Source organism: Brassica napus, chromosome A3 (genome assembly GCF_020379485.1).
Source record: "Brassica napus cultivar Da-Ae chromosome A3, Da-Ae, whole genome shotgun sequence".
NCBI lineage: Eukaryota > Viridiplantae > Streptophyta > Magnoliopsida > Brassicales > Brassicaceae > Brassica > Brassica napus.
Window position 1 is genome coordinate 10,277,865 of NC_063436.1, and position 27,759 is coordinate 10,305,623.

At 35.9% G+C, this 27,759-nt stretch overlaps 3 protein-coding genes and 1 pseudogene across 4 annotated transcripts; 3 read left to right on the forward strand and 1 right to left on the reverse strand.

Moving 5' to 3' along the window:
• Positions 1–177: 177 nt before the first annotated feature.
• LOC106346035 lies at positions 178–2,909 on the reverse strand. Its single transcript, XM_048775785.1, has 3 exons — positions 2,385–2,909; positions 1,211–2,067; positions 178–1,120 (listed from the first exon to the last, which is right to left on the reverse strand). The coding sequence occupies exons 2-3, from the start codon at positions 2,063–2,065 to the stop codon at positions 332–334; spliced, it is 1,644 nt and encodes a 547-aa protein (XP_048631742.1). The 5' UTR covers positions 2,066–2,067; positions 2,385–2,909; the 3' UTR covers positions 178–331.
• A 373-nt stretch (positions 2,910–3,282) lies between these two features.
• Positions 3,283–5,446, forward strand: BNAA03G19360D. Its single transcript, XM_013885117.3, has 4 exons — positions 3,283–4,216; positions 4,383–4,521; positions 4,606–4,678; positions 5,091–5,446. The coding sequence occupies exons 1-4, from the start codon at positions 4,195–4,197 to the stop codon at positions 5,340–5,342; spliced, it is 486 nt and encodes a 161-aa protein (XP_013740571.1). The 5' UTR covers positions 3,283–4,194; the 3' UTR covers positions 5,343–5,446.
• Positions 5,447–5,626: 180 nt separating this feature from the next.
• LOC106441863 (phosphatidylinositol 4-phosphate 5-kinase 5-like) lies at positions 5,627–11,385 on the forward strand. The gene is made up of 7 exons (XM_013883617.3): positions 5,627–7,510; positions 7,595–7,762; positions 7,842–8,007; positions 8,098–8,214; positions 8,298–8,491; positions 8,572–8,775; positions 9,059–11,385. Exons 1-7 carry the CDS (start codon positions 6,330–6,332, stop codon positions 9,348–9,350), a joined length of 2,322 nt encoding a protein of 773 aa, XP_013739071.2. The 5' UTR covers positions 5,627–6,329; the 3' UTR covers positions 9,351–11,385.
• A 299-nt stretch (positions 11,386–11,684) lies between these two features.
• Positions 11,685–22,365, forward strand: LOC106437999 (annotated as a pseudogene). Its single transcript, XR_007338116.1, has 33 exons — positions 11,685–12,193; positions 12,262–12,574; positions 12,670–13,112; positions 13,195–13,326; positions 13,562–13,660; positions 13,736–13,806; positions 14,131–14,227; positions 14,668–14,760; positions 14,828–14,973; positions 15,259–15,418; positions 15,559–15,669; positions 15,762–15,977; positions 16,376–16,533; positions 16,796–16,925; positions 17,086–17,144; positions 17,279–17,384; positions 17,882–17,978; positions 18,241–18,356; positions 18,441–18,638; positions 18,736–18,846; positions 18,979–19,218; positions 19,294–19,392; positions 19,722–19,817; positions 19,946–20,143; positions 20,233–20,307; positions 20,385–20,510; positions 20,585–20,683; positions 20,876–21,018; positions 21,110–21,203; positions 21,281–21,519; positions 21,616–21,694; positions 21,773–21,856; positions 21,958–22,365. The product of XR_007338116.1 is annotated as a ferredoxin-dependent glutamate synthase 2, chloroplastic-like (transcript).
• Positions 22,366–27,759: the final 5,394 nt, after the last annotated feature.

Consider the following 27,759-nt stretch of genomic DNA (forward strand, 5'->3'; position numbering starts at 1 on the left):
ATGGATCAAAACCGTCAACATTTGACTCTTGTGTAAGGTTACCCATTGTCTTCTGTAAGTACTCTTGGGTCCCTATATTCACATCTAAGGTGCTAAATAAGCTGCCAAACACATCAGACAAATCTGCATCCTGGTTATGAAACACAAAACATGACATTAATATTTTTAAAAGAAAGATTCCATCCAAAACATCATCCTTACATAATTATTACACACAGCAAAGACAACATCATCCTTAAAATAATATTACAAACCGCAAACCGAGTACATGAAAAAGAAAAGCAACCAAAGACATGAAAATATAACAGCAACCGAAGACATGAGAAATGATCTACTTCTTGTTTACCTTTGTCTGAGACCTTGTCTTCGCAGCATTCGCAGGCCCACCATTGTGAGCAGTCGCAGAAGCTCGACTGCGATAAGGAGCAGAAGCCGCACTGCGAGAAGGAGCAAGACCACGAGTAGAAACTGATGCAGGAGCTTCGGTAGAAGCCCGAGTAGGAGCAGGAGGACGACCAGAAACCGAAGCCGGAGCAGTGGCAGCAGCAGCAGCAGCAGAAGGAGTCCAAAACGGATCAGTACCACGAGTCTGAGTATTAGCAGGCGCACCACCCTGAGTCTGAGATGAAAGGATCTTCTCCTCTAATTTGGTAAAGCGGTCTTCAATAATCTCGCGTACCTCGAGGCCTAAGGCAGTAAAAGAAGAGTTAAACATACTCTGGATATAGGACTTCATTTCCTCTTCAAGATCTCTATATTTCTCGGTTGATCTTTGGCAAAGTAACCTCTTCTTCCTCGACTCCGCACCAGTATCCCGAAACCTGTTCTTCCTCTTCTTAGTAGGAGACACACGGGTGCTTTCTATTTCTTCTTCAATTTCAGTTTCACTTGTCTCTACAGCCGCTTCCTCATCTGAACCATCTTCCTCAGAACTGTACTGAAATGGTTTCACTGTTTCCTTATAAGCCCAAACATGCTTACTCCAGTCATACTTGTTTCGCTGCATGTCAATGATTAGATCAACTCTTTCATCCTTCATCTCACAGGCTCGAACAAACTCGGCATCAGTAATCACGTCTTTGAAATTTCCAGATGTAGAAATGGATGGAAACACATCTCCCTACAAAAAAAAAAATTAAAACAGGTTAAAGACACACCAATTTAAGAACTATGCACATCAATAACATCAATTAAAGGAAACAGAACTTACGGTGGAAGCAAAATTAGACTCTATGGTAATAATATCCTCATAGGAAATCTTAGCAGATCCTTTCCAATTCCTGCACCTCATGGTAGTCACGCCTTCTCTCAGTTTCTGACCCAAAAGAGACCCAATGTCCGGAACAGCTTCCATCAACCAAATCTGAAGTGCATACGAGAATCCATCTACGACATAACTGTTTTGCGTCTTCACTTTATCCCTAGCGTTGATAATGGAACTCACCAGCATATCAAAAGAGTGAAGACCCCACGGATATTTCCTCATCTTCTCGAAGTTCATCACGAGCTTGATGTACTTGTATGGGATCCACACCTTCTCATCCTTCGCCATAAGAATACCAGCAATCACACACAAATAGACCAACCGCAGCCTATCAACACGAGACCATGTATTACACAACTTCACATGAACCTTCCTGATTTGCTGAACCGAAATATTTTTCTGTCTCCTTAGCAACTTACTCCAAAACCCTCCATCATATGCCCAGTCATCAATCTCCAAGTCGGGCTCGTCTTTGTATTTCAAACCTGTGATGGCATAGAATTCTTGCATTGAAAATCTGAGAGGCCTCCTAGCATAATGGAACCACAACTCATAACGCTTTGCGGACAGAAGCTGCTTGCAAACGAAGGTGTGGATCGCTCTTGCCGAAAACTGAAGCTTGTGTACATGAATGGCCACAATCTGAGCAAATAGCGGATCCTCCGACACTTCTTTGTACTCGTCTGGACAGTACTTCGCCACCTTCGCAAGTATGGAAGTTCGACAACTGTTGTTGACCTTCTCAACTTGTGTTTCAGTTCCCTCTTTGAATAAGCATTTAGGCAACTGATCAATTGTCATACCTATAAACAATGCAAGAAACACAATCACTACAGTCAATATTTATAAACGCATGCATCATAATATAATTCACAAGATAAAACAAGAGAATTAACCAAAGCTCAAAAAGTAGGAAATTTTGATAAGAAACACAATCACTAGAGATCGGTTGCTACAAAAACAAATTAACCAAAGCTCAAAAAAGTAGGAAATTTTGATAAGATTGAAGCCTAAATAATAATTCACAGAAAAAAGAATCGAAACTTATGACATTCAAAATCGATCTTAAACAAGCTCAAGTAAGAGATACAAAGACATGCAAAAAAATTCATAAACAAACCTGAGGAGAATCGATTGGTTTGCTTGAAACTATGGCTGAGAGAGTGAGAGCGGAGCGGTGAGGCACGAGTTCAGTTATCGGCGAGGTACGAGCTTCAGCGGTCTTCGGCGACTTAATTGAGAACGAGTCGCGAAGTGAGACGAGGTCTCTGAGACTTCGATTAAGAAGAAGAAGAACACCGGCGGAGTATTACCGGCCAAAACGACACCGGCGACGGCGAGATCCCCTTCAAATCGTCCTTTCTCTCTGTCGCCAAAGGAGGAGAGAGCAATTAGGGTTCGTCGAGCTTGGGGGAAATTTTGGTCGATTTTCCCCTTTTGTATTTTTTTTTTAATAATTAAATTAATTAAAAATAATAATAATATTTTTTTAACATAATTAAATTAACAAAAACGTTTAAAAGATTAGATTAGGGGTTTAATTGGGTTTACAGAAAACATTATGACATTAGGACAACTTATAATTCATATTATGGCAAAGGGACAATCTACTTGTCTTTTTATTCCATATTTCCAATTTTCCCTAAAAAAAATCTTCTAATTGACTATAGAGAGACTTACTAATTCTTCCTTATTTTGTCGTAATCTTGATTTTTAACAAATTCGAATTAAAATTGTGAAAACAATTTATCTTAATGATTTTGTCAAAAAAAAAACAATTAAATGTCGCTGAGTTCTTATGCTTAATCCTTCCTTAAAACTCATTCGTTGGTCTGAATCTGAATCTTTAGCATTCAAAAGAGTCCAAATCAAGAAAATACAAAAGAAGATTTGAGTGACGCGAAGTCGACGAGGGAATGGGGTGGAATTGTCATCCTTGTCAGGCAGAAAAATTAGAAATACGTTATCTATGCATGTGATTCCTAATCCTACCTAAGTGTCCAAGCTTCATATGGTTCATTTCATTTAATAATTTTCCTTTTGACCCAAATGTATTTTTATTTTGAGTTAACGTTCTTCAGTGTACTTTAAACAGAGAATTATTGGAAGGAAAACAGGGAATTATTAAAGAAGGATCTGCATGCCTCTTAGTCTGCGCCCATGGTACTTAGCAAAACATGAGAATATCTTCCTTATAACCTTTTTATTTCCTGTCAAACCTATGCTTTTATAGAGAAATTAATCAGAATCTGGTACAAGAGAACCAAGTCTCTGTTTTAGCTAAACCATCTTCAAAAGAAACAAAGTTGCGATTGCAAAACCTAAAATATATAAACTCCATTGAGCTTGCGAAAAGGGTGATATCAGCTGCAATTCCATGAATCTCTGAGTAGCAGGATTCTTCTGCAATAGCTGCCACCAGTTGTTTGGAGTCCAATTCGAAGTTCACACTATTGTAACCCAGAGACAAGGCGTGATGCATTGCCTTCCTTATAATCTTGCATGTCAATTTTAGGAGAAAACAAAAAGTTGGTTAAGAAATAAATTATCAAATTTTCACTCAAAAATCATATCGGGAACACATGTTATTTTATCAAAATCCAGGGTTGTACATATACAGCAACTTTTGAGATATTGAACTGAGAGCAAAAAGAAGTATAAAGTAGCGATATTTTTTATATAAGCAAAAGAAATTATCTCACTTTCTCTCCCGATCCTTAGGATCATCTGTCACGCTTCCGATACGTGGCTTACCGATCAGGAATGCCAAGATACTGAGCGCACCTCACAAGTTACGCCTCCATCATTTGCTTCGTATAATACTATCCTTTAAATATGTTACAATAAGAAAGAAGAAGTTATATGCCTTTTTTCAAAAAAGAAGAAGAAGAAGTTATCACGAAAAAATCATAAGAAGAGAAGAAGTTATCATGGGTCAAGCCCTCAATACCGGTTCGTCCGTGACATGTCTTCTTTTCTTTTTTTTGGAGCAACAACCGTGACATGTCTTTTTAATGTTCATTTATACGATATATACATTCCATTAATGAAAGTTTATCGTATTTTAATATTAATATTTTTGTTTTCTTTTTTTGTGACACTTGGTCGTGGAGCGCAGCAAAAGGGAATGGTGAGTTAAATGGGAAAGACTTGGAAACTATGGCAGAAAATTGCTACCGCAAACGCCTTGAAGAACAAGATGACGATCAAGAATGGTCTTTTGGTGACTTCTACCGTATTGTGGATGAAGCTGTCGAGTAATTTTTACCCTTCTTATACACTATGCTATGACTCGTACATGAGATGTGATTACACCTAATTATTTTATTTGGTGTTGATAGAGAAATTAATAGAAGACTCGGTGGTACCCAACTTAAGGTGCCAAGTGTTGATAAATTACAAGAAGCTTATGAGGTAAATTCTTCCAGTTTCTATTTTGTTAAACAGCTTTATTTACTTAAATTAGTGGTAGCATGGTTTTTTTTTTTTTTTCATTTGTAACAAAACTTGGGTTCATATTCGAAGTAAGGACACGATGGGTTGCACATAATCTGATAAAACAAAGCAAATCAAAGTTAAGACATTATATTTGCAAATATTACATGGTATAACATTCATATTATATCTGACAAAATACTTAAATTAATTTTGTAAACGTATTTAAACATGTTATCTTATGTATTTCACACATGGACGTTATAATATTTTAAAGAGATTACTAAATAATCAATATTTCAAAATATTAAAAACGTACAAATAATTATTACTATATAAATATCTTTATAAAATTATTATAACATGGACATTTTATACTTAACCATGCCAGAGACACAATCTCGGTGAGGGGAAGAAGATATCAAAAGACGAGTTTCAGAAGCTTCTTCAGGAGGTTTTGATCGGAGCGGGTTTCACCGGCGTCGGAGGAGTAAAAGAGTTTCTACTCTTCATCTTCGGAGTTCCTGCCTTGACCGTATTCCTCAAGAACCGTATAGCTCCGACGTCTTTTCCCAACGACTTGCTCATCCCCGCCGTCACTTCCGCCACTGTCTTCCTCCTCGCCAAGCTTAACAAGATATGACTCTATTTGTTTGGTCTTTTCTAGCTTTACATTGTTTTCTAAATTTGTATTGGGTAACGTTTATGAGTGAATGTGTCAATGGTTAAATTTGGAGATTTTTTTTATTTCTTACTTCTTTGAAATTACGAGACTATTTTATTGTTCAAATTTGAAGTGGTTCGGAGGAAAACCAAACCAAGATAAACAATCAATAAAAACCAATTTGCAAATAGAAAACTTAACACTTTTACCTAACAAATCTGCAATGTGTTATTCTTCCGAGGAATAGAAGACATGGTGAAAAAAAACACTAAAATATTTTTTAAGGCATTTCCAACCCAACTGCATAATTTACTGTAAAATAAATTAAAAATATTATTATGGATGAACAAAAAATTATTATTTTATAATATTTTTGTTTTTTCATGATAATATTTTAACTCTATTTTGTAGTAAATTATGAAGGTCCGAGATATTTTTAGCCTCTTCGTCAAAGTTTGTTCACTTGTAAAATATTATTTATTTTATTATTATACAATGAACCTTTGCGTGAGAAGGAAGCGAGGAGATGCTAAATATAGAAACTTTGAGGGTCTTGCTTGTTTCTCTAAACTTCAAGGCCTTTCATTAGTTTGAGGACATGAACGAGTCATTCTTTGAGTATGGTAAAATTAGTTTGAAAAACTGATTAGAAAAGATGAAATCTCGGAGACATTTTGTCTCCCATTTAAGTACTCTTTCTTTGGCCATGAGTCTTTGTTTGGTTTTGCAACATGGTCCAAAGAAATATTCAATCTAATAATGCTGCAATCTGAAGGAAAAAGTAAGCAAGATCTTTGCCTCTGACTCAATTATTACATTGAGATTATAAGAGGCAGAAAAGAAAATCACAAGTGAGACATATGTTTGTTGATTTCTTGGGCATGTGTACATCTTTGGCATTGTTATCAAGACAAGAACGCACATGTTACAGTTTTTCTTAGATATACATTTTCTTAGTTTAACAAAATGAGCAAGGAACAAAGCTATGTTCTAAAAGCATGGGAGGTGACCGTGCGAAAGACACAACAAGCCAAGAAGCGAGCAAACAGCGTTTTTGGAACAGTATCGGTATCTCCACACACGGATAACGATACTTCCACTGATGAGAACGATGATGATACCAGCACAAACAGGAGCAGCTTAGAGGAATTTTACCACGCTGAGAGAGTACTACCCAATGGGGACTACTACACAGGGCAATGGTACGATAGCTTTCCTCACGGCCATGGAAAATACCTCTGGACAGATGGCTGCATGTACATTGGTGACTGGTACAATGGTAAAACCATGGGAAATGGAAAGTTTGGGTGGCCATCTGGTGCTACATATGAAGGAGAGTTTAAAAGTGGGTACATGGATGGTACCGGCACATACACTGGTCCAAGTGGAGATGCTTATAAAGGCCAGTGGGTGATGAACCTGAAGCATGGACATGGTGTCAAGAGTTTTGCAAATGGAGATGCCTATGATGGTGAATGGAGGAGAGGTCTGCAAGAAGGTCATGGAAGGTATCAATGGAGTGATGGATGTCATTACACTGGTGAATGGAAGAATGGTACCATCTATGGCAAAGGGAGCTTTGTGTGGACTAATGGTAATAGATATGATGGGTGTTGGGATGAAGGGTTTCCTAGAGGGAATGGGACTTATAAATGGGATGATGGTAGTTTCTATGTTGGTAACTGGTCTAAAGATCCAGAGGAGATGAATGGTACTTATTATCCATCAGGAAATGAAGGGAATCTTGAATGGGATCCTAAAGATTTGTTTGATAATTTGAGTGAGTACACTATATGCAGCGGGGAGAGGGTTCCTATGCTGCCATCACAGAAGAAACTAGCTGTTTGGAACTCTTCTAAGCGTATAGAGAAGCCTAGAAGGGTGTCAGTTGATGGGAGGGTGAGTGTGGGTGTAGATAGAGCGTTTGAGAAGATGAATATGTGGGGGAATGAAACCGGTGAAGAAGGCACAGATTTGAGGAAGGAGTTGGATGCAGAGTTGATGAGATTGGAGGCTGAAGGCATTCAGAGCCTTAAGTCTAGCCCTGTGCCTATGAAACTACCAAAGGCAGGGAGGAAGCAAGGGGAGACTATTTCTAAAGGTCATCGCAATTACGACCTTATGCTTAATCTACAGCTAGGGATCAGGTAAATATGATCTTTGTTGGTATATATGCACATGGAGCCATGCCATTGTTTCTGGTGTCATGTTTAGTGGTTTTGTCTCCACAGACATTCTGTTGGAAGACAAGCTCCAGCGGCATCTCTTGATCTGAAACCTTCAGCTTTTGATCCAAAAGATAAGATATGGAGGAGGTTTCCACGTGAAGGAACTAAGTACACACCTCCACATCAATCTACTGAGTTCAAATGGAAAGATTATTGCCCACTAGTTTTCAGGTTAGTCTTTTTTTTAACATTCTTAGTAATCATGTGTTTCTTACACTTAACATGTTTTGCTCATGATTTAATGCTCCAGGAGCTTGAGGAAGCTATTCAAAGTAGACCCAGCTGATTATATGTTATCCATCTGTGGGGATGATGCCCTCAGAGAATTATCATCCCCTGGTAAAAGTGGGAGCTTCTTTTACTTAACAAATGATGACCGTTACATGATAAAAACAATGAAGAAGTCTGAAACAAAAGTAAGATTTATTCAAGTTACCATATATTGTTGTTGTTATTGGTGTTACCAAGTATTTAAATTGCATATACTTAAAACGTCTTGATGTTAGGTGCTTCTGAGGATGCTTGCAGCATATTACAACCATGTTAGAGCTTTTGAGAACTCTTTAGTAATCAGATTCTTTGGTCTACACTGTGTGAGATTGAATGGACCAACTCAAAAGAAGGTAGATACAAAACACTAACTCTTAATGTGACATGGCCTTAGAAAGGGCTGGTTTGATCTCATATCTCTCTTGGTCTGCAACAGGTGAGGTTTGTCATAATGGGTAATCTGTTTTGTTCTAAGTACTCTGTTCACAGAATCTTTGATCTGAAAGGATCTTCTCTTGGACGCACCACCGACAAACCCGAATCAGAAATCGATTCAAACACCATCTTAAAAGACCGTGACCTGAGTTTCATTTTCAGATTGCAGAAAGCATGGTACCAAGAATTCACCAGGTGGAAAGCCATTCTACTCTACTCTTGATTGGTTAGTTTTTGCTTGTTTCATTTCTCATGTCTCATTGTTAAAACTACAGGCAAATAGATAAAGACTGTGAGTTCTTAGAACAAGAGAGGATCATGGACTATAGTCTTCTAGTTGGTATTCACTTCAGAGAATCTTCAGTAGCTGGAGATCTGATTCCTTCTGGAGCTAAAACACCTATTGGTGAATCTGATGAAGAAGCATGCCATCGTCTCTCTAGAGCAGAGGTTGACCAACTACTTTCAGATCCCTCAAGGTAACATAACACAAGAGAACAATACCAACACTAGGAATGATAATAAGTTACAAAAAAAAACACTAGGAGTGATAATAATGGTTAATTACCCATATGACTAAATAAATACATATGGTTGGAAACGGGCGGATACCTATTTTCCGCCAAAAACATAAAATTTTGTTTTTCTGTCAGAAATATAAAATTTGTTTTCTCTCAAAAAACTTAAATGGCCATCCCATTTTTCACTAAAAATATAAAACTTTGTTTTTCACCAAAAAAAAAAATGGTTACATTGTTGCAGGTGGGCTAGTATCAGACTGGGAACCAACATGCCAGCACGTGCAGAGAGAACGGTGAGGAAAAGCAGTGATAGCGAGTTTGAGCTTGTGGGAGAGCCAACAGGAGAGTTCTATGAAGTGGTGCTGATATTTGGTATCATTGACATTCTTCAAGATTATGATATCAGCAAAAAGCTTGAACATGCTTACAAAAGCATACAATATGATCCTTCCTCTATTTCTGCTGTTGATCCGAAACAATACTCGAGGCGTTTCCGTGACTTTATCTTCAAGGCGTTCACAGATGATAATTGATTGTCTCTGTGCTTTTTAGGTTTCTTGTGTCACAAGAAATAGGGCTACATATATAATTTACATACTTCGGCAAGGGCTCCGCAGCTTGCGAGTATGAAATTCCATTTTGTTTGTTTCAGTTTATATATATCTTCGTGATGTTGTATTAAACTTTGTAATCAGTTGAAAACCATAGAAAATGAATATTCTTTTGCTTTCTTGTATACTGTTCTCTAACTTTTCATCTTATGAAATGCATAATTCTTGTAGAGATATTGGGTTGAGCGAACATGGTGGTTGAAATAATGTGACATTCGCAGTATCAAGTCTGTTCCGGTCTATCAGATGTAGTAAAGTATATAGTTTCAAGTTTTCGACTAAAATTTTATTTTGTTGTTGTTAAAAGCTAATATATTTTGAACGGTTTCAATAATAATAATCATATTGCTTTTCAAGATAAACTTGCTTTAGTTAAGAGGAAAATAATAATATATATACAATCATGTTAACAGAACATGGCCTGGTGGTATACACTGATTTAGAACTGCAATTGTGACTGCTTCTATTTAAGTGTATATATATATATAAATTGCAAGAAAGTATCTTTGATGCACCAATCAAAAGATTCAATTCAAAAGACTAAAACTAAACCTGATTGGTCATCATTTTGGCTATAAAAAAGATTGTTGATAAAATTGAAACTTTCTTGGTCTGGTAAGAGGTTGCTGAACAAGACAGCAGGCAGATTTTTATAAATATACACAACTTTGGGCAATGGAGTTACGTAGGTGATGATGCTTTCTTTTGTTTTCTTCAATAAAGAAATAGAGTAATATTCCAATATTGTTCTAAGTTAGAAACACTTGCTGTTGTTATTGTTTTGTGGGTAAGAGTTGAGAAAGAATCTTTTGTTTTGTTATGAGATTTGCCCCCACAGAGGCTCAGAGTCAGAGCACAGTATATAATTAAATATGCGACTGTTCAAGCAAAGTTAATTACATCCACTAATATAGTTTTATAAGCGATGATTACGTATTCCCATTTACTTTAGAAAAATGATCGACATCCACACTAACTATAGATGATTACATATTTAAATAACATTAAAGTACTACTAGTTATAGCAATATGACGACATGTATTAAATAACCTATGTTTTATCTGGTTGATATCATAATTTTTCAAAATTATAAACATACTTTGGTAGCCTAACAATTCAATATTAAAATCCAACATAATTTAAAGAGAAATCAATCATAACCAACTTAACAAATCTAAATAAGTTTGACATATCAGCTAAATTAAATTAGATTGGTTAAAATGAATCAGTTTTAGAATGAAACAATTTTTAATATTGGATAATTAGGTTCCTATATTTAGTTTGTTGTTCTGATAATAAAGATATACTAGAGCTTGATCCGCGCATCCGCGCAGGTGTTAGTTTTTTGATAAATGAATATTTATTTGTATAAGTGATAATATATATTTTAAAATTTACCCGTTTAATTTTTTTTTAATATGACATTTATAAACAAAATAATTTTATAGTTTATATTGAGTAGTTTTATTTTATCATGTAAACCCTTAATTATATCATCCATTTATTTAGAATACGACCTGTAAAATCACACAAATGTATTTTTATTTTTTATGGATCAAAATTTTATGATTATATATAATGAAATTATTGTATAAACTGTTTTTATGGATCAAAATTTTATGATTATGTATAATGAAATTGTTGTATACTATTTATTATGTATATGTGGAATTAGTAAAATAATTACCGTATAATGTATGTAATTACGAAATGTATATATGGAATTAATTATTTTCAAATACACATATGTATAATAAAAAGGAAAAGACAAAAAATATTAAAAGTTAGGTTTATTAATTATTGTTGCCATGATTTTTTAGTTAGAATTTGATTTTGGAAATACATTAATTGAAGAGAAAAGACAAAAATCCTAAAAGATAGGTTAATTAATAACTTCAGTGGCATGCCATTGTAAATATAGTGGAAAACTAAGGGATAATCTAATTTTGTACTCCTATTTTAATAGATTAGAAGCATAATGTAAACTATATAATGCATGTTATTATGTTAATTACACAGTTTTTGTAGTTAGAAAAATATCAATGTTGTTTAGATATGTTGCATATAACATCCACATTTCTTGATTTTATTTATTCTTTTCAACATTAAATAGTAGTGTGTAGTCATTCAATTCAATTGTTCTTGTACCTCTAAAACACACATGCGTCACCAAACGCACCGCTAGATCTTGAAAGACGCGATTACGTTTGAAAACATAAAAGCTAATAAATTCAGCTTTCCATCACCACCTTTTGCAACAACAGCAACTGTGAAAAAAAAACGACGGCGATTTGATTCGACTCCTCCGTGCGCTCACTGATCAGATCACTCAACCTCTTTCCCTTACCTCGTGCCATAATCTGAACAACATCAACGGCTAAATCTTCTCTGCTGATTCCGGTGCACCGTACACCCCTTCGCAGCGAATCAGTCTCTCCTTCTATTTCGACTTTTGAATATAATAACGGCAACAGCCGCAGAGAGATAGTAAAAGTTCGAGCCTCCGATCGATCATCCCATGGCGCTACAATCTCCCGGCGCCGCCGGAGCTTCATCCTCCTTCTCCCGTCTTCTCTCCTCCGCGAAGTTGAGCTCTACTAAGACTCTCTTCTCGGTTGACTTCGTCGGAACCAAACGGCGTAACGGACTCTCCGTGTTTCGCGGCTCCACTCCACTGCTAAAGTCCTCGCTGAGGTCTCCGCTATCGGCAAAATCGATCCTCAATTTCGATGCATCGGCTTCTGGTTCTGATCTGAAACCTAAGGTGACTTATGCACTTTTGAATTCATTTGATTTTCCGGGGGGTTAATTGTTTGCATTGGATCGTTGCAGGTGGCCTACTTGGAAGATATAGTTTCAGAGAGGGGAGAATGTGGAGTTGGATTCATTGCACACTTGGAGAATGAGGCTACGCATAAGATTGTGAAGGATGCTCTGATAGCGCTTGGTTGTATGGAACACAGGGGTGGTTGTGGTGCTGATAATGCTTCTGGTGATGGTTCTGGTTTGATGACTTCAATCCCTTGGGATTTGTTTAACCATTGGGCTGAGAAGAAAGGATTGGCTTCTTTTGATAAGCTGCATACGGGTGTTGGAATGTTGTTCTTGCCTAGAGATGAAAACGTTAGGAGAGAAGCCAAGAAAGGTGAATCTAGAATAGTTTTATACATATTGATTATTTTCCTATTTATAACATGTAATATCTTGCCTCGCTAAATTATGTTTGGAATATCTCTTCAGTGGTTACAAGTATTTTTGAGAAAGAGGGCCTGGAGGTGCTTGGATGGAGGGATGTTCCTGTAGAACCATCCATCGTTGGTCATTATGCCAGAAAGACAATGCCAAATACGCAACAGGTCTTTGTTAGAATTGTCAAAGAAGATAAAGTAGACGACGTTGAAAGAGAGCTTTACATTTGCAGGAAGCTGATCGAAAGAGCAGTTGCTTCTGAAAGTTGGGCATCTGAGCTTTACTTCAGCTCCTTGTCTAACCAGACCATTGTTTACAAGGGAATGCTTCGTTCAGAAGTTCTTGGGTTATTTTACCCCGACCTTCAAAATGATCTTTATAAATCTGCTTTTGCCATCTATCATAGAAGATTTAGCACAAATACTAGTCCCCGATGGCCTCTTGCTCAACCAATGAGGTTTCTTGGACACAATGGGGAGATCAATACCATACAGGTTATGCGTCTCCTCTTGTTGATAGATTTGTTATATCGAGACTAAGCTAGGACCTCTCACTGAAACCGAACAAGTTTTGCAGGGGAACCTAAACTGGATGACATCTCGAGAAGCATCTCTAAAATCACCTGTCTGGCATGGACGTGAAGATGATATTCGCCCAATCAGCAATCCAAAGGCTTCGGACTCCTCTAACCTTGATAGTGCAGCGGAAGTAAGAGTCATCTAATTACCGAACTTGTTTTCCCGTTCTGATACTTTTTTTTTGGGATCTACTCCTGGATTAAGAAGAAGCATAGTAAGAGTCTCTTGCTTTAGGAGCTAAAACATAAAATAAATAGTGATATTCTGCTTACATAAAACTTCTCTGACTGTTGAACAAAACATGGTAATAGACTGTTTTTATTGCTGCAAGAGTTCAATGTATTTATATTAGTGAGGTTGTGCAGCTTTTGATAAGAAGTGGCCGGACTCCAGAGGAATCTCTAATGATTCTTGTGCCAGAGGCATATAAAAATCACCCGACCTTAATGATTAAATACCCTGAGGTATTTCTTCGTGTTTGCTTTTTTGATCTTTGTGGATACTTGCAAGTGCTTCTCTTATCAGCTTTCCGACTGTAGGCTGTAGACTTCTATGATTACTACAAGGGACAGATGGAGCCATGGGATGGACCTGCATTGATATTGTTCAGGTAATTTGCTTGACGAATTCTTAGCCATGAAAAGTTAGTCATGTGAGTAAGATTGAGTTTTCAGTTTGCCCTTATTCCTCTGAAGCTTATTTAATTAAGAAAACTGAGTGGTCATAACTGTTCTCAGAGGCTTGAAAGACTTTGACCACTCAGATATTTTCTGCTACTCTTTTCAAAATGTCCACCATTGTGGACAATTGGCGGACAAATGACCCTGGTGATAATTTGTCATTCAAAGTGGTAGTAGTTGAGCTAGCAAGTCTGTCGCATTTCTTTTTGTGCCTTCACATTTCAATCTTCGTAACCTTGAGTTGTTTGGTTCAGTGATGGAAAGACGGTTGGAGCCTGCCTTGACCGTAATGGTCTTCGGCCTGCTAGATATTGGCGGACAAGTGATAATGTTGTCTATGTAGCCTCAGAGGTGCGTTTTGTCTTTTACTCTATGTACTTGTTCTTTATCTAAGCAAGGTTAATGATTGCCAGCAGATGACTGGGCTTATGCCTGAATCTTAAAGCTTTGGTCCTGACAGGTCAGAAAACCAGTTCATTTAATCACTTTGGAAGTATCTTCGTTTTCCTTTCTTGACATAGCTTTGCGAACTGTTTCTTTAGATAGGTGATCAGTATAAAATAGTTTCTTCGTGATCATTTAGTGTGAAATCTTGGAGTAGTTTAAATCCAGTCAAGCAAACGAAGTGTTTTCTTTAGAAACTGAGTTAAGGCTTGCAAATTAAGATATATGATTGGTTACGGCTTGCAAATCAAAATAGATACAAATTGGTTAAGATACACAGGGGCTCTGTTATCATATTGTGTTTATATGTTGGCTTTAGAAAGTTACTAAGTCATGCCTTTATACAGGTCGGTGTTCTTCCAATGGATGAATCAAAAGTCACCATGAAGGGTCGTCTAGGACCTGGCATGATGATATCTGTCGACTTGGAAAGTGGACAGGTTGGTGCACCTGATTACTATCGATCTTTCGGATGTCTCCCATTGTTAAAATGTGAATTTTTTCCAGGTATATGAGAACACTGAAGTGAAGAAGCGGGTTGCCTCGTATAACCCATATGGAAAATGGGTAAGTGAAAACCTGCGAACCATGAAGCCTTCTAATTTTCTTTCATCAGCAAGCATGGAGACTGAAGAGATCTTAAGACGCCAACAGTAAGCCTTTCTGTTTCTTCTGTTATGCTTCCATCATGTGCGCATCATATGGCGATTTATCAGAAGTCAAAGTACTTAACTTCTTATAACTGTTATTTTCTTTTTGTATAAGTGGCATATATCTGCTGTGTGGGTGAAAAGGTTGATTTTTGTTCAAAGTAGAATTGTAGAAAGTTCATCAATTTTTTTCACCAGTAGTATTTTATAAGTTGCATTTTGTAGCTACTAGTTGCCTTTTCCCTGATCAAGACGTTAATTTTGGCTATTTTGACTTTGATGGACTAGGGCGTTTGGCTACTCGAGCGAAGATGTTCAAATGGTAATTGAGTCAATGGCTGCACAGGGAAAAGAACCGACTTTTTGCATGGGGGATGATACTCCAGTGGCAGTCTTGTCTCAGAAGCCACATATGCTTTATGATTATTTCAAGCAGCGGTTTGCTCAGGTTTGCCCTCCTTTCGAAAGGGCACAATTTGAATTGTTTGTTTCTTCTGATCTAGTTTAATTGCGTGCTTTGTCGTAGTAAAACATTAAATTGTCCTTGAAATGGTTTCTTTTGTGGTTCTTGGCATGGTCTGCTTACAGGTTACGAATCCAGCTATTGACCCCCTTCGAGAAGGTTTGGTCATGTCACTTGAAGTTAATATTGGAAAGCGTGGGAATATATTGGAGGTTGGGCCTCAGAATGTTTCACAGGTAAGAGTTTAAATTTGGATTTTGTGTTGGCTTAGAAACATTTGGCTTTTGCGCGATTTTATATTCATTCATACTTGTGATTTCACGAGTAGGTTGTTTTGTCTGGTCCTGTACTAAATGAACGGGAGCTTGAAGGTCTGCTCAGCGATCCACATTTGAAATCTGAAGTCTTGCCCACATTTTTTGACATCCACAGAGGAATTGACGGATCTTTGAAGAAGGCTCTTCTAAAACTCTGCGAAGCTGCAGATGAAGCTGTTCGTAATGGTTCCCAAGTGCTTGTTCTCTCAGACAGATCTGATAATCCGGTACATACATATTTCCAAGTGTATACGGTCAATTGTTATTTTAGATCTTATGATATATGGTTATCACCTTTGGATTTGTTTATTTTGTTTTACCAACAACTATTCCCTAGGCTCTGTTTTTGGACTAGCGAAATTGTTGTCTATGCTCTTGCGAAAGTTGGAAATGTTTAGGGAAAGAAAGTCAGTTTGCAGATTTATTTTACTTGTTTGTTAAGTTCAAATGTGAACGTAAAAGTTCCATTGTTACTGGTTGTGTGTTAATGAATTGCTACAATCTAGCATTGTGTGTTAATGAATTGCCGAACTTGGGTGCTGTTTTCTTTTCTAGTTATCTTTATCTATTTCTTAAATAAACTTTTAGTTTCTACTCCTAATCCTACAACCTGTCCCTTTTTCAGGAACCAACTCGTCCTGCAATTCCAATGTTGTTGGCAGTAGGTGCTGTTCATCAACATCTGATCGAGAATGGTCTTCGGATGTCAGCTTCAATTATTGCAGATACAGCTCAGTGCTTTAGTACGCATCACTTTGCCTGTTTGATCGGATATGGAGCAAGGTTTCTACTTTTCCTTTTCATTGTCTTCATCCTGTTAGGCTGTTTCTTTTCCTATGACAGCAAATCATGTGGAATTCTGATGAATTTATTCTCTCTCGTTTTTTATTAATTGCGTTATAGTATGCTCATGTATATCTCTAGTTTATAATACGCACTTATTCTTAATTTTGAGTTGAGTAATGATTCGAGAGTGCTTTCCTCAACTGTTTGATGTCACGTTTTTTTAAATCGTACTGGCTCTATGTCTATAACCATATTTCAGTGCTATATGCCCGCACCTAGCACTGGAAACATGTAGACAGTGGCGGCTAAGCAACAAGACCGTGAACATGATGAGAAATTGAAAAATGCCGACTGTAACTATGGAACAGGCTCAAAAGAATTATCGCAAGGTTAGGCATGTTAATGATTATGAACTCTTGATCATTGACAAATTTTGATAAGCCATTCGAACCCTTGCTTCATGCATATATTTTCCTGTTGTATCACTGCCATTGTCTTTATAAGTAATTGAAGGAAGGCATCCTAAGATTCTTTGAATTGCTACTGCAGGCTGTTAACACTGGTCTTCTTAAGGTTCTTTCTAAGATGGGCATCTCGTTATTCTCTAGGTTCAGTTTCTCTACTATCTATTTTTGTTTAATGATCCTATAATTGTATCTGATTATTTCCATTTCAATGCCTGAGATCTCTCTCTCTCTTTTTTTTTTCTTTGTAACATAATGCCTGAGCTCTCTGTTTTCAGTTATTGTGGAGCACAAATATTTGAGATTTATGGATTGGGGAAGGAGGTTGTTGAATTTTCATTCCGTGGTAGTGCATCACGCATTGGTGGGTTGACTTTGGATGAGGTCAGAATACTCCCAAACATTTTGGAATACTTAATTGGAGCATTTTTTCTCATATATTAACTTCATACCTCTTTGATACTTTTGGATCTCAGTTTAGATGCTGTTATTATTATTTATACTTCCAAACCTAAGGGAGCGTGTACTAATATTTTCTCACGGAGTCAAAATATGTGTCTTTTTGGGTTTTATGTTTAGAATTGTACTTTTCTTTTCTAGATGATTGATTTAGTTTGCTTCCGTGACAAGATGAAAATAGCTAAAGTGTCACTGATAAATATAAAATTATCGGAGCTAGAATGGAGATATATACTATGGGAAACTCTTACGGCATTAGCTGTATGTTTCTCTATTGTGGAGAAACATAAAATAGATAAAGGTTTTGATAAAAGCCTGAGATCTCCTCTATTGTTGAATGCTTCTCATATCTTTCAATGTAAGATAGTTTCTGTTTCAAAGGGTTTTCAGGGTCACTCATACTTATCTTTCTCTGTCTGCAGCTGGCTAGAGAGACATTAACTTTTTGGGTGAGGGCATTTTCCGAGGATACAGCCAAACGTCTAGAGAACTTTGGTTTCATTCAATTTAGGCCTGGAGGTACTTTTCTAGATTGAAACAGTTATTTGGTGATAAGCTTTTTGATGTCCATGCAAAAACACATACATACTACTGCGTCTGTTTATTCGTAAAACGTTATCAAGTTAATTGGAGATTTTAAATTGTATATATTCTTACATAATAAGGTTGAATATGCGGACACCTTTCTGTACACTATTTTACCGTCTCTTTAGTAGACTAGTTACTATGCACAAGCTTTCTAGTAATATCCTTGATTTGGTATTATTTGGTTATTTGAAAGGCGAATATCATGGAAACAATCCAGAGATGTCTAAGTTACTTCATAAAGCCGTCCGTGAAAAGAGTGAAACAGCCTATGCAGTTTATCAGCAGCATTTAGCCAACCGTCCCATTACAGTGAGTCATAATACTGTCACCTTCAAACTTGATCCTGTTTTTTGGAACAAGTGAACATTATTTTTATTTATTCTTTTGCTGTAGGTTTTCCGCGATCTTCTTGAGTTCAAAAGTGACCGTAAACCTATCCCTGTTGGGAGGGTTGAGCCTGCTTCCTCTATTGTAGAGAGGTTTTGTACAGGTGGAATGTCCCTTGGAGCAATCTCGAGAGAAACTCATGAAACAATTGCTATTGCAATGAACAGATTAGGGGGAAAGTCTAATTCAGGGGAAGGAGGCGAGGTAGTTCTTCATTATCTAGTTAGGCTTTTTTTTTTCTTACTTCAAAACGCCGAGTTTACCACATTAGTTGCTAAAACTTCACTGTCTATCTTGCTAGGATCCGATCCGCTGGAAGCCGCTAACAGATGTTGTTGATGGGTACTCTTCAACGCTACCACATCTTAAAGGTCTCCGAAATGGGGATACGGCTACAAGCGCTATTAAGCAGGTACTGGAAAAGTCAACTTGACTAGAAGTCATTATTCATGTGTACAGTCTGGTAACTCTCAGGAAGTTACTCCGGGACCTTGATTCCCTTCATTATTTTCAAATACCAAAATGACCCTGTGTCGTCTCATAGGTTGCTTCAGGGCGTTTTGGTGTCACTCCGACGTTTTTGGTTAACGCAGACCAGTTGGAAATCAAAGTTGCTCAGGGAGCGAAGCCAGGTGAAGGTGGCCAGCTTCCTGGGAAAAAAGTTAGCCCATATATTGCTAGACTTAGAAATTCTAAACCAGGAGTTCCGCTTATTTCTCCACCTCCACATCATGATATTTATTCCATAGAGGATCTGGCACAGTTAATCTTTGATCTTCATCAGGTACCTTTATTCCAGTGTAAATATTTGGCGAACTTCGAGAATCAAGGTTCCCTCGTAACAAAAATTAATAATCAGGTCAATCCCAAGGCAAAAGTGTCAGTCAAGCTTGTATCAGAAGCTGGAATAGGAACAGTTGCCTCAGGAGTAGCGAAGGCTAATGCTGATATCATACAGGTATGCACTTCTTTCAGAGTTTGCGAGAGATCTGAAATTAGAATTGTGTAATTCTTTAATCAACATATTAGCTCAAACGACATGTAATTATGCTATCAGTCTGCTTTTAAAATGTACTGTCTGGGGACATGCTAAGGCAAGATATATATAATCAGTATAAATTTGGCTTGAAAGACCACTTGTATCATGCCACTCCTATACTTTTCCTAGTGACCATCTTTGTTCCATTCTTCGAACTATATGTATATGTTCAAATGTGTCTTTGACTTGCAGAAACATAGTTGTGCAATTACGGATTTTTGAAATTTATGGTGCTTCTTTGATTACAGATATCAGGGTATGATGGTGGAACTGGAGCCAGCCCTATAAGTTCCATAAAGCATGCTGGTGGTCCATGGGAACTTGGACTAGCTGAAACCCAGCAGGTATATACTTTAGTTTGCACTGGTAGCCTTTACTAGCTTCAGTTTTCCATCTCATATCTTATTAATTCTTGGATGTCAAAGATTCACTCTTGAAAGAGTCTTAAAAGCTAAGATTCAATCTCTTGCAGACACTCATTGGGAATGGACTCAGGGAAAGAGTTATAATCAGGGTTGATGGAGGTTTCAAGAGTGGTGTTGATGTGTTGATTGCTGCAGCTATGGGTGCCGATGAGTATGGGTTTGGTACTCTGGCAATGATTGCCACAGGATGTATAATGGCTCGCATTTGCCACACTAATAACTGCCCTGTTGGTGTTGCCAGTCAGGTAAATTGGAACTCCCTTCTTACTTGTTTATGTTTCTATTTCGAATTCATAACCAATTCCCGCTAATATATCCCTAAATTTGGTTACAGAGAGAGGAGCTGCGTGCACGTTTCCCTGGTCTTCCTGGTGATCTTGTCAATTTCTTCCTGTATATTGCAGAGGAGGTAGTCTTCAAGAAAATTTCAATGATACAAAACTATCACTAACTTTAATGTTTAATATTTCATTTTAATTTCGGTAGGTGAGGGGCATATTAGCTCAGTTAGGATATGAAAAATTGGATGACATAATTGGGCGGACAGATTTGCTGAAGCCAAGGGACATCTCGCTCGTGAAAACCCATCTTGACCTCAGTTATCTCTTATCTGTAAGTAGTCCGTAACTATGTTTATTCACAAGTTTTATCGATGTGTTTAGCTCATTTCTTCTTAAAATTTTCAGTCCGTTGGGCTACCAAAACGTAGCAGTACTTCCATTAGGAAGCAGGAGGTCCACTCAAATGGTCCAGTCCTTGATGATACTCTACTTCAGGATCCGGAGGTAACTTGTATTGTCTTTCTTATTGACTCTTTAATTGAACGTTAAATAATGTAGCTTACAATCTTTAGTTGTTAATGAGTGGCAAAACCCTTTTACTTTAGAAGAGGTTCGTTGTATTTATGGCAATGGAGAGAAGACTGTCTCTTTACATATGCAAGAGGACTTAATACTTACATTTTGGTTGTTTCTCAGATAATGGATGCAATTGAGAACGAAAAAATGGTTCACAAAACCATGAGCATATACAATGTGGACCGTTCTGTTTGCGGTCGGATTGCGGGAGTAATTGCGAAGAAATACGGAGACACTGGTTTTGCTGGACAACTGAACCTAACGTAAGCTGGGATTCAGTAAACACAAAACAAACTTTGAGTATATATAGTGAGAACCAACTTCCATGATCCACTACGTTACGTACCCCTACAGGTTCAATGGAAGTGCTGGCCAATCTTTTGCATGTTTTCTAAGTCCTGGAATGAATATACGTCTTGTGGGTGAAGCCAATGACTACGTGGGAAAGGTGTGTCTCAAAATCAATGTTCTCTTTCTACAATATCTTCGATAAATAGTCTCTTAATAACACCCTTTTGCCTCAAGGGAATGGCCGGAGGTGAAGTTGTGATATTACCAGTGGAATCGACGGGTTTTCTTCCTGAAGATGCAACTATTGTAGGAAACACTTGTCTGTATGGTGCAACAGGTGGTTTACTATTTGTAAGAGGCAAAGCAGGAGAGAGATTTGCGGTTAGAAACTCTCTAGCTCAAGCTGTCGTAGAAGGCACTGGAGATCACTGCTGTGAATATATGACTGGTGGTTGTGTAGTTGTACTTGGCAAGTAAGTAAAAACACTGTCCTCAACCTCGACCACGAAACCAAAACGGGGAACGTAAGAGTGTGTTAACCGCCGAATGTTTCTTGTCCGAAATTGTAGAGTCGGTAGAAATGTAGCTGCCGGGATGACAGGTGGATTGGCGTACATTCTTGACGAGGACGACACTCTCCTCCCTAAGGTTTTAATATCACTAAACTCCTCTGAGTTTATCTCGAAAGATATTTTCTTTTAAACGTTTTGTGAAACATTGAAACAGGTCAACAAAGAGATAGTGAAGATCCAAAGAGTGACTTCACCAGTGGGACAAACACAGCTTAAGAGCCTGATCCAATCTCATGTGGTAACTAACTCTCTCCTTTCTCTTTTTTCTCTTCATACCCACCCTAATCAGATGAATTGGGTTTCAATCTTCGAACCGTTTCTATGTAAAATAAAAAACAGGAGAAAACAGGAAGCAGTAAAGGAGCAGCGATTGTGGAGGAATGGGACAAGTATCTTGGAATGTTCTGGCAACTTGTACCACCAAGTGAAGAAGATACACCAGAAGCTAACTCCGACCACCACCTGAAAACAACCGCAGGAGAGGAAGAACAAGTGTCAAACACATTTGCAGTGTAGTTTCCCGAAGTGATAAGAAGTATTCAGAATTGATTGTAGTTTCTTCTTTGTACAGTCAAAGTCCTGATGGAGATGAGTCTCTCTGTTTCTGAGATTACATTACAAGTCCTCCATTTGATTTTGACATGGTTTGTTTTCTTCTTTTCTAATTCGGTCTGGATTCGGCTGTCTTTCGGTTTACTTCAACCGGTCGATGTTGATAATAAAAGGAAATCCAGCGTGTTTGTACTTTTTTATGCATTTGTTTTCGAGTTAACTATGTTCGATTTGCATCGTTGAGATCTGCAATTCAATGTGTTTATGTAACATTTTGAGATCAATCATCAAACGTGAAAAGTTTAAATTTTTAATCGCTAAAATTTTAAAATTATCATCGTGCAAGAAGCTGATGTAATCAGTCATGTGATAGCGAAACGAACAACTTCTGTGTTTTTGACTTGTACCAATAAAATGTCTTCAGATTTCCTAGTAATGTACATTGAACGTTTAGAATTTAATGCTTCAATTTCGTAAACCGATACTTTTGTTATTCCTACCAATTAGAGGTTATAGGCGTCACGAGAAAGGTACGTGTGTGTTGGTTGACAAAAACTCAGTTCAGTTTGATGTTTATTCCCTGTTGTTATCAGCTCTCACGTGGTAAGCGTAATAGAGATAGCTGACACGCGTGAACGTGCATGTCCTAACGGCCAATTTTGATCGTGTCCCAAAAAATGTTCCAATCTTTAAATTATAGAAAGTTCTTTAACGCTCAAAATGCGAAAGTTCTTTAAGCACCAAAAGACACGTTCATTGCATCCCTTACCAAAAGACAGTACATGTCAGATTACTAATTTTACCAAAACAAGAAAGAGTTTAAAGGAAACGGAATGTGGGAAGTGAGTGTAAGTTCATTGCATGTACGAGTGAAATCGTTACGTCCTCTCCTCCTTAACGATACATTGTATTTTCTTTTTCCGTTTTATTTATTCGTAGATAATTAAAGAAAATTTTAAAAGATAAGAAACATTTATCAACCACACATTGTATCAAATATTGCAACTTATTTAGTCCCAAGAATAAACGTACTTTTACAAACTTAACAATCAACAAACTTTGAGACGTGTGGACAGGGCCGGAGTCTAGGCGAGTCCATGCTTGTGACTTCAATCTATAGTATATTTTCTTGATATTGACAATATAATAGATCCACTGCTCGTCCACCTCAACACTACCACTGGCATTGCCACCAAAAACGAAGCTGAGAACTATCACAACCATTGATGAAACGAGAAATGAGAACAAGATGTCAAAGAAGCGAAGCTCAAAGCTAGAAGCAGCAGTTAGCGTGAACTGATTCTTTTGTTGACAGGAAGTTTTGCCTAAAGTTCGTAATTCATTCGGGCGCGAAACCATAATATGTAGTATAGTCTCAAACGTTAATCAATCATGTGACATCAACAGTTTGGCGTTTTTCTAGTTGTGCTAACTACATTCAATCAATCATGTGAGAGATTTCAAAATATGAACTAAACAGTTTTGTTCTAAATTTTGAAAACAACAAATAAAAGAAAGCCTGAAGCAAACCAAATTCATCAAAAAGCATTTAGGTATTCAGTCTGCATTCAACAACTATAATGAATAATGATACTAAAAGGGTTAGTAGATTGAAGTTCAATTCAAAGGACCCACTAAACTTCCTAACATAGAGTATTGTTACATTGAAGTTGAGTTCACATGTCTCAAGACAAAGAGAATAAAAAATTAACTCAAGACCATGGAGAAAACAAGAGAAACTTAAATTAAAGACAGTTTCCATGAATTCTCGAAATTGAACGCTTTGAGTAATGGAGCGTATAATTAAATTAAATATTGTTCCTTCGATGTTTGGCATTCGTTATACCAAATTATTTGACAAAATAAGAACTCGTACGCCGGTGTATGTTTTTTTTTTAAACTGATTTTACGTCGTGTATTCAGTCTTAGTTTTCTATAGAGAACGAGTCGAGCAGGAAATAATTTATTAGTTAATGACGCATTTTATGTTATCTTTGTCATATGGATAGGATACACATTGTCTCACATTCACTTTACATCAGTAGAGTTAGTGTCACAGGAAGAAGAAGCACAGGTAGAGGAACCAAGAGGTGGATAAGAGATGGCTAAGTAGATAAGCATAAGCATCAGCACCACCGGAATTCCCATCAGAAACATTGGCGGCGGTGGAAGCGGCGGAAGAACGGCCGGAAGCACCACCAAAATCACTATCACCACTGCGAGCATAAACATTGCGATGATCCTTCTTGTACAAAAACGTGAAACTTCTCTAGTTCTTTCAAAGGCTTTCAAGTTTTCTTCAATGTTCCTGCACATAGATGTGTGTGTGTATATATAATGTTATGTTAAGAAAGAAAAAAATGTTTTATACGTTTTTCTTTTTATGTGTGTGAGAGAGAAAGACGTTACGGCTTACAGGTGAAGCTCATGCAGTGAGTATCACCATTTGCCAATTCAGTATCCACCCAATGACAAAACTATCCTTATTCTTTCTTTTTCATTTACTTATTTTTCATCAAAATTTCAACCAACTTGATTTTGTTTTAAATTTCACTTATGGGATCTTTGACACGAAGATATCACCCAAAATTACCATTAAATTACTAGATTTGGTTTATCAGTGACTTGTAAATACATTTTTATATCATTATCTTTTAAATTGATATCTTGTAAACATTCCATATACACGTGAAAATATTGTCTGTGTAAATAACGTGATGTTTTCTTGATTTTGTTAAAACACAATATTCTCTTCTTGTTAAGGAAAAAATTATCTCCATATTTATATAAATGTCGTTTAAAATTTGCCACATTTTAGTAAAAATGAAAGGGAATCAATCAATTTTCCTATTGTTAATAAATTTTGTTTAGTAAATTGGCATTTTAATAAAGTTCCATTCAAAGTATACACATTCTGTAGGAAGTTATTTCCTTAATTCAAAAAACTTAATTTTCAATAAGATGTATTTCCTTTATTATACAGATCTTATTTTAAGATTATATTATTCTATAAATAATTATTTTTGGTGATTATTTGTATTCTATAGTATTTTTATTATTTAATTATTTCATTAAATATCAAATGGTTTTTTCTAGTTTTAGAATAATAAAACATAATTTTATATGTTTAAACTCTGCAATATTAGCTAGAAAATTTTATATAATAAAACTGAGAGAGTGTTTCAAAAATGTTTCAAAAACAAAATTGGAAGAGTGTTGATTTACTTACAGTTTCTCTACAAGGTTGTGTTTTAGAAATTATAATTTTATTATATTTTCTTAAAATAATTTTCCAATTTTCTTGTCGACATGTTGCTTTATATCCGTAAATATATATTCTTAATCCGTTCTACAACGAATGTTGATTATATTTATTAATGTTTAAAATTTTGTCGTTATATATTTTGGATACGACAACCAAAAATTATGGAAATGAGATCGAAAACCACATTTAACGAACCTTCCATGTCAATAAAGAAGTTATAAATTGGGATTTGATTTAGAGCGGCGCCGACAAAGCATTTAAACGGTTACAATCGAAAACCAACAATTTAACGAATCTAACTTTTCAATAAAAGAAAATTTAAATTGAGATTCGATTTAAAACGGCACCGACATAATCCGTAAAATGATCAATAATAATTAAGATTGGATCGGACAAAAACATTTTTTAAATTAAAATAATTATAATGCAAAAATTTTAGGTATTCGAATGCCGATATTCACTAAACGTTAAAATTACGTTTATTGTATAACATTGTGAATTAGGGTTTTGATGATACATGTTACAATTCGTTTGTATTATATCAGATATCTTTAGATTGAGATATCTTGATATACAAATCAAGTCTTAACCTAATTACCAACAAGCTAAGGCTTTTTACGTCAAAATTTATTAAATATTTGAGTGACAAAGTAGTTTATAGAATTATAGTACATCGTTTTATATTTTTTTCATAGTTATGTTTAGTCATAGGTTAAAAAGTATATTTTCTCTGTCTTAGGCATAATATCAGTTTTCTCCAACACCCGGTAATATATATTTTACTCTCTTTTATTTACATATATGATTTAAAGTTTTTTGAGAAAAAAAAACTATTTTCTTCTAAAACTTTAGCATTGAACGAATTTTTGAAGCTACTTTTTAATGGAATGATGTTGTTTGATGATTACTTATGTTTCTCAGTTTGGCGCTTTGGTTTGAACAAAACATGAACCAATAAAAACAAGATAATTTTGAAATTTATATAAAAAGGGTCTTAAAGGTTCAACAAATGGATGCAAATTCTCAATAAAATTCAAGAAAATAGTACCATACTTTAATATTGTAGGTTCTGTACTAAATGGATGGTTAAAATGTGATATCCAATCTATTAATTTAGAGTCCTACTTTTTATCTACATAAAATAATTGTCATTTAAATTTTGGACCTATTCAAATTTCATTAGACATTTAAGTTTTGGACCTATTAACGCCTTATATTATTCTTTGCTACAACAATGCATATGTGTAAGATAAACAGAAACGTTAAATTCTAAACATACATGACTTTTATTGAGAGAATACATACCGGAAGCAAATTATCATTTCTCTACCCTGTTTCTTGCACAATGGTGCATAACCCATTAACCGTTTAATGTTGGTCTAAACTGACACTAAATCAGCACTATAATTCAATATCAAAAATATGTGATGGTTCAAATGGAACCATTCTCGTGATGACAATGACAGTAAACGTATACTAACCAAAGAATGTTATTTTAGATACAATCAACTTCTCATGATATTGATATTGAACATATTTAATAAATAAAAAACTATACAAAATCTAAACAATAAATCAAGTTATAAAGAAGTTTAAAATATTTATCACATATATTTACACAAATCTGGCTTCCAAATCCGGCAATATATTTAATAAATCAAAACTTTCTTATCCTTTTTCAAAAAAATTCAAAACTTCCTTATGCAAAATCTAAATAATAAATCAAATAATAATAAAAGTAGGATATTTAAAAACTCGAATTTGTTAGAAAATTTAGTAACAAAATTTTCAAAAATTAAGATTTTATTTTCTAAAAACATCAATATTTTATCACAAAATTAGATTATATAACCAAATTTGTTATATGGATAATGTGAGACTCTGGTGAAGAAAAAAATAGACAAATACATCTTTATAAAATAATAAAGTTAAATATTTTTTAAAATAAAATAAAAATAAAGCCGCGTCTAGCGCGGATAATAGTCTAGTAATGCTTTTAAATAGAAAGACTACATTATTTGGAACAATCAAAATGTTTATTTTTGATGTGGATAATGCAGTTATGGTCATCTTTGGGTTACAAAAAAAGGTTTTGGAGAAGATAATACAATAACTAGTGGCCTATTCAACACTAAGAAAACATCTCAATCATTAAAATTATTACGAAATGGCAATCTAGTATTTTTCTTTTTCATATTATCCGTTCAATTAACACTTGTGTTGATGTTCTAGCTAGGAATTTAATCACAACTCAAACTTAACTGAACTTTTTTTATTGTTATCATGAATTTTTTTAAACGCTTTGTTATCGCTGATAAGTACAT